Source organism: Ceratotherium simum, chromosome 36 (assembly GCF_057802395.1).
Source record: "Ceratotherium simum simum isolate JZ-2026a chromosome 36, ASM5780239v1, whole genome shotgun sequence".
Classification (NCBI taxonomy): domain Eukaryota; kingdom Metazoa; phylum Chordata; class Mammalia; order Perissodactyla; family Rhinocerotidae; genus Ceratotherium; species Ceratotherium simum.
The window spans coordinates 26,082,525-26,097,964 of NC_141935.1; the positions used below are offsets into that span (position 1 = coordinate 26,082,525).

Here is a 15,440-nt window from a genome sequence, read left to right on the forward strand (position 1 = left end):
GGCCTCGCGTTGGACGGAGAAGCGGTGCCCTGGGGCGCGCCCGGGATCCGAACCCGGGCCGCCAGCATCAGAGTGCGCGCACTTAACCGCTAAGCCACGGAGCCGGCCCATTTCCTGACTGTCTTTACACGTTCTTTGACTGCCCTGAGATACAGTTCCTCTGGAATTAAACATGTGAACTTTTCTAAAACATGTTGTTCTACTCTGTCCTGTTTGAGAATAATTTCTTTTGGGAGAAAAGAGAGGAAAGAAACTAAGAATCAAGCAGCTCTGTTCTTTCTGTTACCTGCTGATCTTGTACCACTTGCTCCAAAGCAGTAAATCCATCTCTTCCACGCTCGCTTCCTTGCTCAGAGAGCACTAGAACATTTTTTCATAAGCCTCAGTCATCCAGCATTGTCTTCCTCACACTATTCTAATAAATTCCTGCTCCTCTTTTGGGAATGTCCTCGTGTTGTCTGCTCCTGATCTCACCTTCTGTAATGACACAGCTCATGTGTGTTTAGCGGTTACTGTGAGCCAGTTGCTGTGCCGAGCACTTTACACACATTTGGTCCTGATACCAACCCTATAAGGTAGGTTCTCTAGTCCTGTCTCCTATTGGGAAGGGCTTAACAACTATTTTATCATCAGTGTTCTCAGATGTTGTTCTAGAAGGTAAACTAGTGCCCTCGGACAAGCTAGATATGGATAAAGCAAATGTGAACTTAAGCGACTGTCAAGAATTGTACAAACGCATGGTTTTCCAATAGTTTAAGGATGACCATGCCCTCATTATCAAGACTGCAACTGCTGTATTACAAAACAAAAATCAAAACAGCATGATAAGTGGGAGTGGAGAAATGGGCAAGCAGTGCTAAAATCTGTTATCAGCATCAGGAAACCTAGATTACAGAAATGTCACCAGTCTTCCCGGAGGTTAAACAAATATACGTTGGTTTCGTAGGCTAAATCGTAGTTGGAGGAAAGGAAGGTTGTTTGCTTGTTTGAAACTCTCACCATGTCTGGCTTTTTTCTCTGTCCAACCGCACGTTTGCTTCAGCTCCTTGTTTTCTGCCATCCCTCCCCCCCAGAGCCCCATCCATGGATGGTGGATAGTGTACTCCTGCTGCTCTGGCACCTGCAATGCCAAGCAGTGCTGGTGACAGTCAGAGGGTCCTGCAGATGGACACTGCGGCTGCTCTGGGCCTTCCCTCGGCTGGGCTCCCACCTTGCCAAGTTGTCCTGCGGGTCCTCAGTTGGCCTCCTTCTTCATGCTCCACAGTGTTCCCAACCTTCACCACTGTTCCATCCCCCAAGCCCCTGCTCTCCCTTGACTTCAGTAGATAGAGGAATGATAAAACCCATCAGGCGTAATATCCCTCCACTTCCCAGCCCACCCCCGTCCACACCCAGCTGTATCTGCACCCGTCCTTCTCTTGTGTTCTTCTTGGCTCAGAACAAATGGGCCTCCTTGCCAAAGCCAAGTCTCTGCTGCCCTCTCGCACCACCACCTGTGCTCCTGACCCCACCCACTGCCTCCTCCTGGGCCTGGCTCTTCCAGCCACTCCCTCTCTGTTGTGGTCGGCCTCTCCCTTTCCACTGACTCCTTCCCTGTGGCGTAAACATGCTCATGACTTTCCCATTATTAAAAGACAGTCTCTTTCCCCAACTCGGCTTTTGCCTGTAACCAGTGTTTCCTTTTCTTCAATTTGTGAAACCCCTTGAAAGAGTCATCTACACGCTTGATGACCCTGTCTGTTCGTTTTCTCTTCTCTTAACCCCCCCATAGGCTTTCCCATCATCACTCGCTGAAACCGTCTCTCTCTATGTCATCAGTGAGCCCAGTTCCAAGCCTAGTGATCTCCTTTGAGTCTCTTCCCAGTGGACCCGTCCGTTGCATTTCACACCATGGGTCCCTCCCTTCCTCTTTCTAGAAATACTCGCTGCTTAGCTTCTGCACCCTCCTCTCCTTCTCCCCCTTTGCTCCTTACATGTTGGTATTCTCCTGGATTGGGTGATCTCCTCTACTCATATCTTTAGATTCCAGCTATGTGACAGTGGCTTCCAAATCTATCCTCCTCACCTTTGCTTGTCTTCTGGGTCTAGTTTCATACTTCCAACTCACTACAGGGCAGTCCTACCTGGATTCTCTCTAGGCCTCTCGTATTCAACGTGTCCAAAAGGGAACTTGCTTTTCCTGAACACCTTCTTTCTCCATCCCTGATCTCACCTCAAGCCTTCATCTTGCACTCAGTCACTGAAATCAGATGCTTGGCAATTATTCTAGTGTTCTCTTCCACAGACCACTCACTCCCAAATCATCACCTTCTTAAGTTCCCTTAAATTGGTCCCTTCCTCTCTGTCTGTCCCTAAGCCCATTACCTTATTCGGGTTCACGTCATCTCTTTCTGGCTTGTTGTAACATCTACCTAACTGGTCTTCCTGCCTTCAGTCCCTCTTCCTCTCAGTGTATTTTCCATGTAGATATTTTAACAACACAGTGATTATACTTAAAATCCTTCCATGTATCCATGTTGCCCACATGGGATCAAATTCATCCTTTTATCTGGCCCCTGCCCTGCTCTTTATTCTCATCTGTAAACCTTTACTCTCTCCCCTTGCCTTCCGTTAACCCTTTAATCCAGCCTTATGTTTTCAGGTCTGTGGACGTATTCTGAAGTAGGCCCCCAAGTTAGGACCACCTCCCCTCCGAAAGTCTCTAACTATGAAAAAGCAGCCTCCAAGGGGCAAGAACTGCAGACACAGTAGGGCAATAGAGGACTGAGGCGTGCGCCTACCCTCCCATCACCACGCCTGCCGTGCAGGAGTGAACTAGCCATACCCAGCGGCTCCGTCTCCTCCCTTACCTTGTGCTGACTTATGCCCTCCTGTTTCCTCATGCTGTTCCCTCCCATTTTGTTATTCTTGGCTAATACTTCTGCAGCCTTCAAGACTGAGCTCAGGCATTGTCTTCTCTATGACACTTTCCCTAGACTCTGGTGGACAAAGGGCCCTGCCTCTATGCTCCCATAGCCCCATGGCTAATCTCTCTCATCACATGTGATATTTAAAAATATGTTTATGTGGCTCTTTCCACGACTAGACTGTAAGCTCCTCAAGGCTAAGGCCCCATCTCATCGATATCCAGTGCCTAGCTCAGGTGTGCATTTGGGAACTGTTGGCATGTATTGAACTAAAGACAGTCTGAAGGGCATAGTATTACTCATAGTGCCGTGGACTTGGTCACTTTTTGTGTCTGTTATAAATAAACTAATTTGTGCCAAAGCAGAGAACATGGGAAATAGAACTGTAGATTGAATAACAAGGAAAAAAAGCCTAAACCATTAAGCACTTGTGGCAAATCTTAACGGTGTTGACACGAACAGTGACAGTATGATCACAGAGATTAGAAGTGATGACTAAGGCAGCAAAGACCAGGCTGGTGGTCCTTGGTCCTGACTGTGCATTTGGATAACCTGGGGAGCTTATGAAAAATACAGATACCTCCCCAGCCCTGAGAAAATCTGCTCTCATTTCCCTAGATGAGATCTGGGCCTCTGTGTTTTTAAAAGCTCTCCAGGTGATTCTAAATATATCCCCACTACATCAGACTCTGACAGCAGAGATGAGAACCAAAGCTGGAGGAACAATAGGCTTGAGTTTGAGGGAAAGTCAGGGACCTCGTATCCCGTAAAGCACGTTCCTGGCGTAGATGTGGGTGAGTGTGGGTGTGTCTGGGGCATCTGTGTGTTTGTGCATTATTGGTAGAGTGGAGGAGGAAGTCAGCACTATAGCCCAGAGTGCATTAAATCCTCTGACATATAAAAAATAGGCATATCCTGAATAGCTCAGCTCCCACTGGTGATGAAAAACAGGTTTTCTCAAATGTTAAGCTCTCTGAATGAAGTTCTGTCTACTCTTGTATGGGGCAAGATGGATTTTCATATTTGTTTACTTACAGAAAAGAAATCCTTGCATATAATTGATGATGAGCATTTACTAATATTAGAATCTTACTTTCAAGTAATCTAGAAAGTTAAACAGATAATAAAATGAGAATGTTAAAGGAAAACAACTGGTTCTCCCAGATTACTTTTGACCCACAGAGTCTGACTCAGAAAGAAAATAAAAACTGATAAAGAGGTAATGATTTCATTAATCCTTTGTGGCTGGCATCATAGCATTCGCTGGGGCAAGAGTTATGAGAAGAGAATTACGCCATCTTGTACACCCAAAATGCCCTTTGGACATCCCAAATTTGATAAGGACCTTGCCAGACATCAATACACAGATTATACCTATACTTTTTGGGGGCAGATTTCAGATTTGATGTTGCCAACTTGCCAGGTCCTAATGAAGGATGCCTGTGACTCAGGCGGCTCGGTGGGCAGCTCTTTAGGAGCAGGAGGGTTCTGAATATATACTTGAGTGTGTGTTTCCAGTTCTCCCCCTGATTTCCAGCATGCCCTCTGTGAAATCGCTGGCCCCTCCCTGTACCTCTTTCTCTTCCTGTGAAGTGGGGACACCTCTGATCATCATCTGGTAATGTTTATGAAGCTCCATCAGACCTTTGTCTGGAAGGCTCTGTTAACAGTAATGCATGCTTGGTTTATGAGATGGTTACAAGAGAATGGAGGTGGGGGCAGGGTGCCAAACATGGCCAGGGCTTTTATCTTTGACATTATAAAGAGGTCCCCTGGCCAAGAGCCAGATTGGAGTTTACTGGAATATAAAATGCAGACGTGTGCTTTCTGTTGGGGGGGCGCCAGGGGGAAAGCTCGCCAGCACTTCACTTCCACGGGATGCAGACTTGCCAGGAAGAGCCTCTGAGTCCTAATGATTTTGTGCAGGGTCTTTCATGGGTATGAGGTGGGGCAAAAAAGAGGGGAGAGGAGGTGACCATGGAATTTGGTCACCTCCTCTTCCCTCCACTCTCCGACCTTAGAAGGAGTGGTCTCCCCGCCAGGCCCTCAGCCCATGAGTGATTGCCCTCTGGAATGACCCACCCCGCAGCTTCCAGGAACGGAGCTCTGCATGGATTAGTTCACAGACTACAGAATTGTTTGAGAATTACTGGAGGAACACTGGCTTTTTTCCACTGAGAGACAAATGCAATTCTGGACTCTTTCTTCTTGAATATATGACTGACATATTAAAGATAATTCTTTCCCTCTAACTGGGACATATTCCTTTTGAACTTGGTGCTTGTTTGGCACACAGTCTAGGGATTCCAGTGCTGCCTTACAAGGTGTTAGTAAGAACTGGTGAATTTGTGCAAGCCAGCTCTGAAAAGGTAGGGGAAGCTATTGGAAATTGCATTAACTGGTGTTAAGGGACCGGTTCTGATGGCACATTAAATAATTTCCTTTGGTTACCCTTATGATTACCTCCTAAGAAAGCATGTCTAGACTTCTGTCCCAGGACTCATTATCTGAAATTGTTAGTGTGGACCCCAACTAAGCTATTCCCTTGGTTTGGGACCACAGACTAAATAATCTGATATGCTTGCTTTAGCAGATAAGCAAATACCATTCCTCGTCTGAGTATGGCATGTTGGCCACTATAATCATTATACACACAAATGTTAGAGGGAATGTGTGAATTAAATAATCATTTTCAAATTCTTGGGTTAGCAGAATGCAGCACAGGGTCAGTGTAGTCTTTGTTCTGTCCCCTGCATACTCTCTGTGCTCTGATTGGTGTATTTTATACGTGAGAAAACTCAGCTTAAAGTAGAATAAAGGAAAAAAAATAGAATGAAAGGATCTGCAATTTGTTACACAACCACCACTTCCAAAGTCTCTCCTATCAGAATTTCAGGTCTCTCTTCATGCACAACAGACACCATATACATAGGTGACTAATGGAGTGGAATGATTAGTTTGCATCTCCATGGTAACCTTAATCAAGTTCTCACCTGGGGAAGCTGAGCCAGGAGGCATTTTTAGCCTCTAGGTCTCACAGCTGGCCAGCGGCAGAGCTGGAACTGGGGCTCCAGCCTCCTGATTTCCACTTTTGTGGTGTTGCCTGTAACACCCTCCCTTTTGCCAGGAGCAGAGAACCCAAATCATGCTGCTGTTCATCCTATTTCTGAATGTCTCTGGAGAAACCACGTCTGGGTTATCCTAACCTTTGTTACAGAACATTACCCCTCATCCCTAACTTAAATCTGTTCTGCAGATTTCCCTCTCTGTTTGCAGAGGAGAGTGAAAGCAGCTGTTCCTAAAGAAGGACATACAAGAGGTGGAGGTCTGGCAGATTGGAGGAGATGAGGGCTGTGGTTTGGGTCTCCATTAAAACAAAACCTGCCCTGAAATGTGGGGGTATACTTTATCTTAATGACTGTTGCCCTTAGAACAATTTTTCCTGTAAAATCTTTGCATTTTTTCCCAGTCTCATACCTCCCACCTTGTGGTGTTAACACAACAAGATTGGCAGGACCCTGCTAGGAGTTGCAAAGATGAGTTTACAGCTACACAAGCCATCTATTTGAGAGTCTCTGTACCAATGTGAAAAGAATTTGCTTGAATGTGCTTTTGCAAGCCCAGCCAGTAGCCTTCTGCTTCTTATAATCCCCATTATATATTCTCAGGAACGTATCTTTCCAGGAGGTGCAAGAAAGTGTCTCCTTAAATGTCTTCATGTAATGTTTAACTGCCTTTGTATATCAGCCAATCATGCTAGTTTTCCACACAGTGTTGCATTAAAGACAGATTTTCAGCAAGCACCACTTGACATGGGTAGGCACTCAAACTGTCCCAAGCATGTGGATGACGATCGGTTTTTATTTCCTTCAAATTGACCTGATTTTATATAAGCAAATGAGCTTATTTCTCTGAGAAGGAGTTTCAGTCACTGGGACAGGAATACCCAGCACAGAGGGAGGGAAGGTGTTGAGGTTGTAGCTGGAAAGAGCCTTTGGTGGGTCTAGAAGTTCTAACTTCACACACTCAAGGCTGTTGTCACTTTCCTAGAAGCTGTGAAGGGGACATTCCCCTTCCTTCTGGCAATGCTATGTACCTGGACGTTGAACCTTGAACCTGCAGTTGTTTCCAATGTTTGGCCTTGTGGAAATTTGTCATTGCAGTAGAGTCCTGTTTCTGCCTGAGAAATAAAGCTAAATGGGCGTTGGCAAATGTGAGAGCTGCAATGGGGCCTTGGAGTTAAATGGCAGTTAAGTGGAACAGGGCTGCTGGAGGCTCAAGTCGTCCTGGGAGCCCTTCTCCTCAACGTCAGCACTTGTTTGGACTAGGCTTAGTGCTCCCAACTGCCCAATGCTCCTCACATGGTTCCAAGACAGCGTTGGGCCTGACTGGCTGGAGAAGGCTGGCCAGCCTGAGAAGAGGACATCTATTCTGGGGCGAGCCAGGTCAGGAGGGTGGTTGAGGGGGAAAAGGCTGGAGTTTCAGGCTCTTGAGAGGACACGGAGTTTAGAGACCTGCTGCGTCGTTCTTGTGCACATCACCTGTAGGCTCTGCACTGAGATCTCACCGTTTTATGAAGCAGATTAAATAAACTTACCTTGCAAAGGTTATTTTTTCCATCTGTGGCCTGGTAAGAGCACCTGGATGATGTCCTTTTCATCTGCACCACAGTTCTGCCCATTGCTACAGCTATCATGGAACCTGGTGGAAAGTGTACAAAGGATTGTGACTGTGGAAATCGGAGGCCATTTGATCTGGTTCTTGGTGGGTGGAGAGGAGTTTGTCTGGATGACTAAGCTGAGGAAGAGCCTTCCAGGCGGAGGGAATGGGATATGCAGAGATGTGGGGGCATGGCTTTGTTGGTTCTTGATTACATTGTAATTTGCTTTCTCTTCCATTGGGATAAGACTGTTTTTCTCCCTCCCACCAAACAAAGCAGATTCTTTCAGGCCTCTTTCAGGTGGCACCCTGCCCTCTAGGATGGGAATTGAAAACTCAGGCCACTGTGCCTTTCGTGACATTAGTGCTTCTAGAGGGTGCAAAGGAAAGGATTAGAAGGTGCGTCTTCTCAGACAGTTATTACCACCAAAGAAACTTAGCTTCAGGGAGGTTAAATACTTTGCCAGGGTCACACAGCTATGGAGCAGAGATTCAAATCCACATTTTATGACTCTAAATCCAGTGTTCCTTTCGCTGTTCTAATTATTGTATACAGTTGCTTGTTAATTGCTAATTAGAACATTCTACAAGTTGAACGTGCTTCAAGTTGAGGACATTCCTCCCTTTTCCTTCCTCCCCCAGTCCATAATGCCCGTTGACTGGTTTGTGGTTGATATGGTGTCATAAAACTAGTGAATGCTCTAGTTTTAACCACTATTTTTCCACTTTATGAAAGAGCCGCTTTTCCTCTCAAGTTAAATCTGAGCTGCTTTCAGTTGTTTTTTTGCCAAAGGACATGGAAATTGGTTCCAGCAGAAATGTTTCCTGTGAATCATAAGGTTTTGGAGTGATGTTGTATATTAATCTATTAGTCCCAGTATATTATCCTTGAACCAGAGTACCTTGGTCAAACGCACTGCAAATTAAACTTTGTTTCCCTCCTGATTTTGAATTTCAGGACTTCCCAGTCTCTCTCCTAAGTGCAGACACCATGTTTGAACCTCATTCTGCTTTAAAAGTAAAACAAAACGCAAAAAACTTCTTCTTTTAGAACACTAGAATTATTGAATTCCTGGAGAATTTTATGAGTGTTCAGTAATTTTATTTCCCATTCTATCCTCATCTCTCTCCAATCCAATCTAATTCGAGTTTGCGTGAGGATTAGATAACAGGAAGTACTGGAGAGCAGATTGCCTTTTTCCTTTTCCTTTTAATGTGAACCATCTGAAATTAGCCCAGTGCAAGAGTTTCAACATCAAACACTTGTGAGCCAAGTGAACACATCTGTTTAAGTGTTCCAGATGCACCGTGGATCTGGATGGCTGCATCTGATGTTTGAGCCTGATAGAGCCAGTGGTCACTTTCCCAAGCATATGTTCAGCCAGTCTTGCTGGATTCCAACCTTACTCTGTTGAAGAAACTCGGATCGCTAATTCACAGTAACCAGTGGCACCTGGCAGGTATGCTTCCTGCTCTGAAACCCAAAGGAAACATTTGGCCAGTTGAATGTAATTGTGTTGAGTGGCACCCTTTTATGTAGTGGTGAGATGATCTCATATCATCTGGTACCTATTTTTTACGGTTAAGGGAGTGATGCTAGGGGTATTGGTTTGTCAGCTGTGTATGAGGGAACTTAGATGGCCTCACTGATCCATCCAGGGATAGATGGGGGCAGGGCCCTCTGGGCCAAGTGAGCAACAGGAGGCTCAGGATGGAGTTGGAGGTAGAAGCCAGGAGAGTCAGCAGAGCCCACTCCCAAATAGCCTTGATGGTGTTGTCAGAAAGCACAGATCCTGAGCTAATGCTGGGGAGAGAGGTCACATTTAGGTTCTAGACCAATATTTGGGCATTTGGCAAATACTGACAGCTACAGTGGGAACATATCCTTTTCCAACATAATCCTGATGTAGTAATATTAGAAACGAGTCAGGATAGAAGTATGGTGTGAGAAGAACGACTTTCTGTTTCTTTGGTTGAGATTTTCCTTCTTATGGAATTAAGGTATTTCATTCATGTAATACTGTTACCCATGGATTATAGAAAATGACTCCTCTCTCTTCATTCATTTACTCTGTTACCAAACATTTGCTGAATAACTTACCATGCCAGCACTGGGACTAGGGATATGATTAGGTCGTGGTCCCTCAAGGAGTTCTGAGGCATGTTACGGAGACAGTAAAGTAGATCACTAATGACATCTCGGTGCCGAGAGAGAAGTATGCAGAGTGGTGTGGTGGCTCAGGAGGGCTGGGCTAACTCAGAGGGAAGAACTAGAGATTTCCGGATAGAGTACATTTGCAGCTGGGTCCTACAGGGACAAGTGGGAAGAAAGCCAAAGAAATGAATGAAAGTGGTGACCCACGGAAAGAGCAGGAAGCTGCAATCCAAGTCCTGGCAGAATCCAAAGGGAAGGATTCTAGTTGGAAGAGTAGGTGTAGTGGCAGTAAGATGGAGCTAGGGATGGGTCAGATTCAGGTGGGGCTGTGAGAGGTAAGAATGGGAGTGGATGAGAAGGAACCAAGTATTGAGAGAATTGGCTGTTGAATTATGTGGAGTTTGCACCTGGCCACTCGTGTGGGGTAGGGGTGGTGGGTAGAGGAGCTTGAGTGTCAGAGAAAGAAGGTAGACATTCAGGAGACTCATTCTTACCAAAATCCTAGCACAACTGTCACAGTTCTGCCTTAAATGAACTGTTTCCGTGTTTTACTGTTTAAAATGAAGACGAGCTTTTTAAGGACTTTTCTGGAGCTGTGCAAGAGAGTGGTCACCAGAGTTAGAGCTCAGCTGGCCCTGCACTCCTTCTGCCTCTGGAGTGGTCAACGGGGGAGAATGTTGGTGGCCATCCAGACAAGCTTCTCCTTTACAGGGAAGAAGCTGAGGGCCGGGAAAGGCAGGCTTGCCCAGGGCCTGCAGCCAGGCAGGGCCGAGGTGCCAGTGCTGTTGGAACCAGCTTGTTCTTCATTCTCTTCTTCACTTCCAGCAGGGTGAACTTTCTCAGGAATCCTTCTGCTTATCATCTGAATGATTTTTATCATTTGTAGAAAACTCGGCAATGGTACGTTTGATTTTATGAAAATAGAAACGTATAAAATGAATGTTTTCTACCCACTGAAAACAAATTTCAAGACTCACCCATTCAAGCTCCTTTTACATAGTAAAGCTGAAATTCAAAAAGGAACTTTTTCCCCTCAATAACTTTGTCTTGAATGATAGCAAGTATCTTTGATATGTTTGGATAAGAAATAATGAAATAAGCACATAAATTTACTAATTTCATACCTCAGGGACTGTGAAATAGAACATACTAATTTATTCTTAAATTTGCAAACTGAAAAAGTAAAAGATTTAAATTGTGCTTCCCTAAGTAGTTTCTCTGTTTATGTACATATGTCCCTTATATATAGGAATATATATGTATGTGTGTGTGTGTATACACATACATACACATGCACACACACATCTGAATGTTCTCCTCCTACCTGGGGTGGGTAGAGGGGAGACAGCCCCCATTGTAGGAATAGTTAGAAGAGAAGTCATAGAATGGAACAGGGAGGATCAAGAGACAAGAGTGAGGTGAATTGGGAACCTGAGAGTGTAGAGACTTTCACCTAGTGGAGCACTCCAGGGAGTTGATAGCTGTCAGTGGACGTAGCTTTGTCCAGCTCCCATATAAAGTGCTCTCTAGAGCTATTGTTGCTGAATGTTTGGAAGCAATTTCAAAGCTTGCCTGCTCTTCTAAGTAAATAAAGGCTCAACTCAAAGAACAGCTAATCAGATTGTGAGGGGAATTTAGTTGTGAATATAATTGTGATTTAGTTGTGAATAAAATTCCCATATGAAATTGTGCTGCCTTGGGCCATGGTCTCACCCTGCTTGTTGGATGAATACAAGATCCGCTGTGGGTTCCTTGTTGGAGGATTTTACTGCCCTTTTCCAAGTGCTAGTACTAGGATGGGCGTAGAACCATGGGTTGAAGATATTTTGAACTTACTGTCACACAGACATGCGTTTCTCCTTTTAAGCAAGCCTAGGAGAAAAACAAATACAAATTAAACGTGAAGAGAGTGGGAAGCGCATGGGCTCTGGAGCCAGACAGACTTGGATTTGAATCTTACCTCTGGCACTAGAGGCAGAAGGACATTTGTAGCCATTACTCAAGCTTTAGGACTATCTTGTGCCTCGTTTAGAAATTGTAGGTATTGATGCCCTGCAAGGATCTTGTGAGGAATAATTGAAATATGTACAAGACACATACAGATCATTTCCAAATAAATGTTAGTTTTCTTCTTCTAGATCCATTCTGCAGACGTTTAACTGAGTATTTGTTACGTATAAGGCTCTGTGCTGAGTATTTAGGGGAGGCAGGATCAAAGAAGAATAAGACCTATAGTTAGCTCTAACATGGGGAAGATATGACACACACACAAACTACAACCCACACCCTCCATCCACACTGGCCTCCTTGCTGTTCCTGGAACACCCAGGCGTGTCCTGCCTGAGCGCTGTGGCACTTGCCGTCCCCTCTCCCTAGAACTCTGATCCCCCGCTCCTTCAGCCCCCTCAGGTCTTTCGTCATATGTCGTCTTCTCCATGAGGCCTTCCCTGGTCACCCGGTTTAAAATGGAACTCCCCGGCTCCAGGACTCCCCATCCCTCTTTTCTGTTTGTTATTTACTCTGACAAATAATATATTTTACATGTGTATGTATGTGTTTTCTGTCATCCCATGCTCCCCCTACCTCTACAGTGTAAACACTATGATTGTCAGATTTCTTTACTGCTCTATCCTCAGTGCCTAGAACAGTGCCTAGTAGGCACTCAGTAAGTGTTAATTGACTAGATGAGGTGATCAAATTAATTTCAGGTCCAGGGAGGGACATGTGCCAAGTTCCAATGGCTGAAAGAACAGAAGGTATGTTAGGGACTGTATTAGTTTCCTATGGCTGCTGTAACAAATTATCACAAACTTAGTGGCTTAAAACCACACGAATTAATTGTCTTACAGTAGGTCAGAAGTCTGACACAGGTCTCACTGGGCTAAGGTCAAGGTCTTGGCAGGGCTGCATTCCTTTCTGAAGGCTCCGGGGAAGAATCCGTTTCCTTGCCTTTTCCAGCTTCTGGAGGCTACCTGCATTCCTTGGTCTGTGGGTCTCTTCCTCCACCTTCAAAGCCAACAATGGCAGGGTAAGTCCTTCTTCCATCACATCACTCTTGACCTCCTCTTCTGCCTCCTTCTTCCACTTTTAAGGACCCTTGTGATTCCACCGGGCCCACCTGGGGAGCCCAGGACAATCTCTTTATTTTAAGGTCAGCTGATTAGCAACCTTAATCCCACTTGCAACTTAATTCCCCTTTGCCGTGTAACCTAACATATTCAGAGGTTCTGAGGATCAGGACACGGACATCTTTGGGGGTCTGTTATTCTGCCCACCATAGAGTCTAACAGGAGAGACATTTTGCTTAGACTTAAAGGCTTGAGCTGCCAGTAGTGAGATATAAAACAGGAAAATTTAATCATGAATGGCTGTGATTGTCAAGATTTAACATGTGGGCTTTATCTGGGAGGCGCCAGGAAGTTGCTAGAGGCTTTGGAGTAAAGTGATGGAACTGAGGCGTTAGGAGATGAATATGGACTTAGAGCAGGTATTTGGAGGGAGATTGATGTTTACTGTTTTAAAAGCAATTGAGTTTTCTTTCTCTTTTCTGTGTACAGAAAGCTAGGTACTTATTTAGAATTTCCTAAAAGAGGTAGGGTGCACTTACGGTGTCTTTTTAAAAACCACCCTATTATGTTACACATATGCACAACACATTTACATAGAGACCCAAAAAGCCCTGTTACACAGACACACTCACACAAGCACACACACACCCACTGCCTCACCTGTTCTTAGGATCTCTCTTCTGTGGTTCTCTGTGGCCTCCATATTTTTTTCTATCCTGGCACACCTGAGTGATAAGTATCTTCCCACCAGTAAGGTAGGCTTACTCTTGCAGTGGTTCTCACGGGGGTCATTCTGTAAACCTCTCCTAGTAGGCATGTGAGAATCTCCAGGGAGATGTATATAGTTTGAAAAAGTCTTCCCTCCTTCACCTTTACCATCACCCCACACTGGCCGTGATTTGACATAACTTCCTAGGATGGTTCTTCTGTCTGACACCCGTTGAGAATCTAATGGGTATTGAACACCTGATTTTGAATAGTGTCTGATGTGAGTTTCTTACCCTCTGATTAGCCTCTTTAAAGCAGCACTGTCAACAGAACCTTCAATGATGACAAAACTGTTCTATATCTAATGCTATCCAACATGGTAGCCACAGCCACATGTGGCTATTGACTCTTGAAATGTGGACATACAGGAAAAATAGAGGACCTGCTTACTAGACAGGATGACAGACATTTAATAAATGGTAACTCATACTTTTATTTTGTTTTGAATTGCTTTTTAAATTGTTGGGAGTTTTCATTTATTGATTTATTTTTAATTTTTGCAGAAGTCACAATTCGTTCACATGGGTGTAGTTGTACTCATCTTCCTTCTTCCTAACCTTATTTTGATTGATAACTCCGTATTGATTAAAGTGTTATCTGTAGGGCTCCTAACAAATGATTCTTTCTCTTGCCTCTCTTCCCCTGCCTGTCTTTTAGATGTAGATACAGATATATCTTTATTACAGTGTATTGCAGCTTTATTGCAGTATAATTCACATACCATACAATTTAATCAAAGTGTACAATTCAGCAGTTTTTAGTGTATTCACAGAGTTGTGGAAACATCACCACAGTCAATTTTAGAACATTTTCATCACCCCAAAAAGACACCCCATATTCATTAGCAGTTACCCCCCCCACACAATTTACCACCCCCCCCCCCCCCCCAACCAGCCTCAGCCAATTGCTAATCTACTTTCTGTCTCTAGTATGGATTTGCCCATTCTGAACATTTCGTATTGGTGGAATCATATAATATGTGGCCCTTTGTGACCGGCTTCTTTCACTTAGCAGGGTTTTTCAAGGTTCATCCATATTGTAGCATATATTAGTACTTCATTTCTTTTTATTGACAACTAATATTCCATTGTATGAATATGCCACTTTTTATTTATCCATTCATTGGTTGATGGACATTTGTGGTGTTTCCACTTTTTTACTGTTATGAATAGTGCTGCTGTGAACGTTCATGCACAACTTTGTGTTAACATATATTTTCATTTCTCTTGGGTATATATTTAAAGAATGGAATTGTTAAATGCTATGTTAATTCTCTGTTTAACCTTTTGAGGACCTGTCAGACTGTTTTCCAAAGTGGCTGCACCATTTTACATTCCTACCAGTAGTGTATGAGAGTTCCACTTTCCCCACATCCTCACCAACACTTGTTATTATCTGTCTTTTTGATTATAGCCATCCTAGTGGGTGTCAAATGATATCTCATTGTGGTTTTGATTTGTATTTCCCTGGTGGCTAATGATGTTGAGAATCTTTTCATGTGCTTATTGGCCATTTGTATATCTTCTTTGGAGAAATGTTTATTCAGATCCTTTGCCCGTTTTTTAATTAAGTAATTTGTCTTCTTTTCTGTTCTTTTAATTTGGCCCGAGCAGGATGCTGATATGCTAACTGGTGATGAACATGTATGGAAGGAAGTTCAAGAATCCTTGAAAAAAATTGAAGAACTGAAGGCACATTGGAGTATCCTTTTTACCTGTGGATTGAGTTGGACTGTTGGAATTGCTTCCTTATTGCTCGTAGCCTGGTATTAATAAAGCCAAGTCCAGGGTTTGACCTTGCCAGTGAGCTTCATTCTCTTTCATGGTCACAGGCTGCATCCCTGACCCCAGCCAACAATTTGGGTAATGGCTAGGGATGATTGGG

The 15,440-nt window shown here is 44.2% G+C and overlaps 1 protein-coding gene across 6 annotated transcripts in view; it reads left to right on the forward strand.

Annotated features, from left to right (window-relative positions):
- Positions 1 to 15,440, forward strand: part of SMYD3 (SET and MYND domain containing 3) — a 736,966-nt gene that overhangs the window by 577,314 nt on the left and 144,212 nt on the right. For all 6 annotated transcript variants that reach the window (XM_087424455.1, XM_087424454.1, XM_087424456.1 and 3 more), the window contains one exon: positions 15,170 to 15,257. In XM_087424455.1, the coding sequence (XP_087280581.1) occupies positions 15,170 to 15,257 (88 nt within the window). The remainder of the gene's footprint in view (positions 1 to 15,169; positions 15,258 to 15,440) is intronic.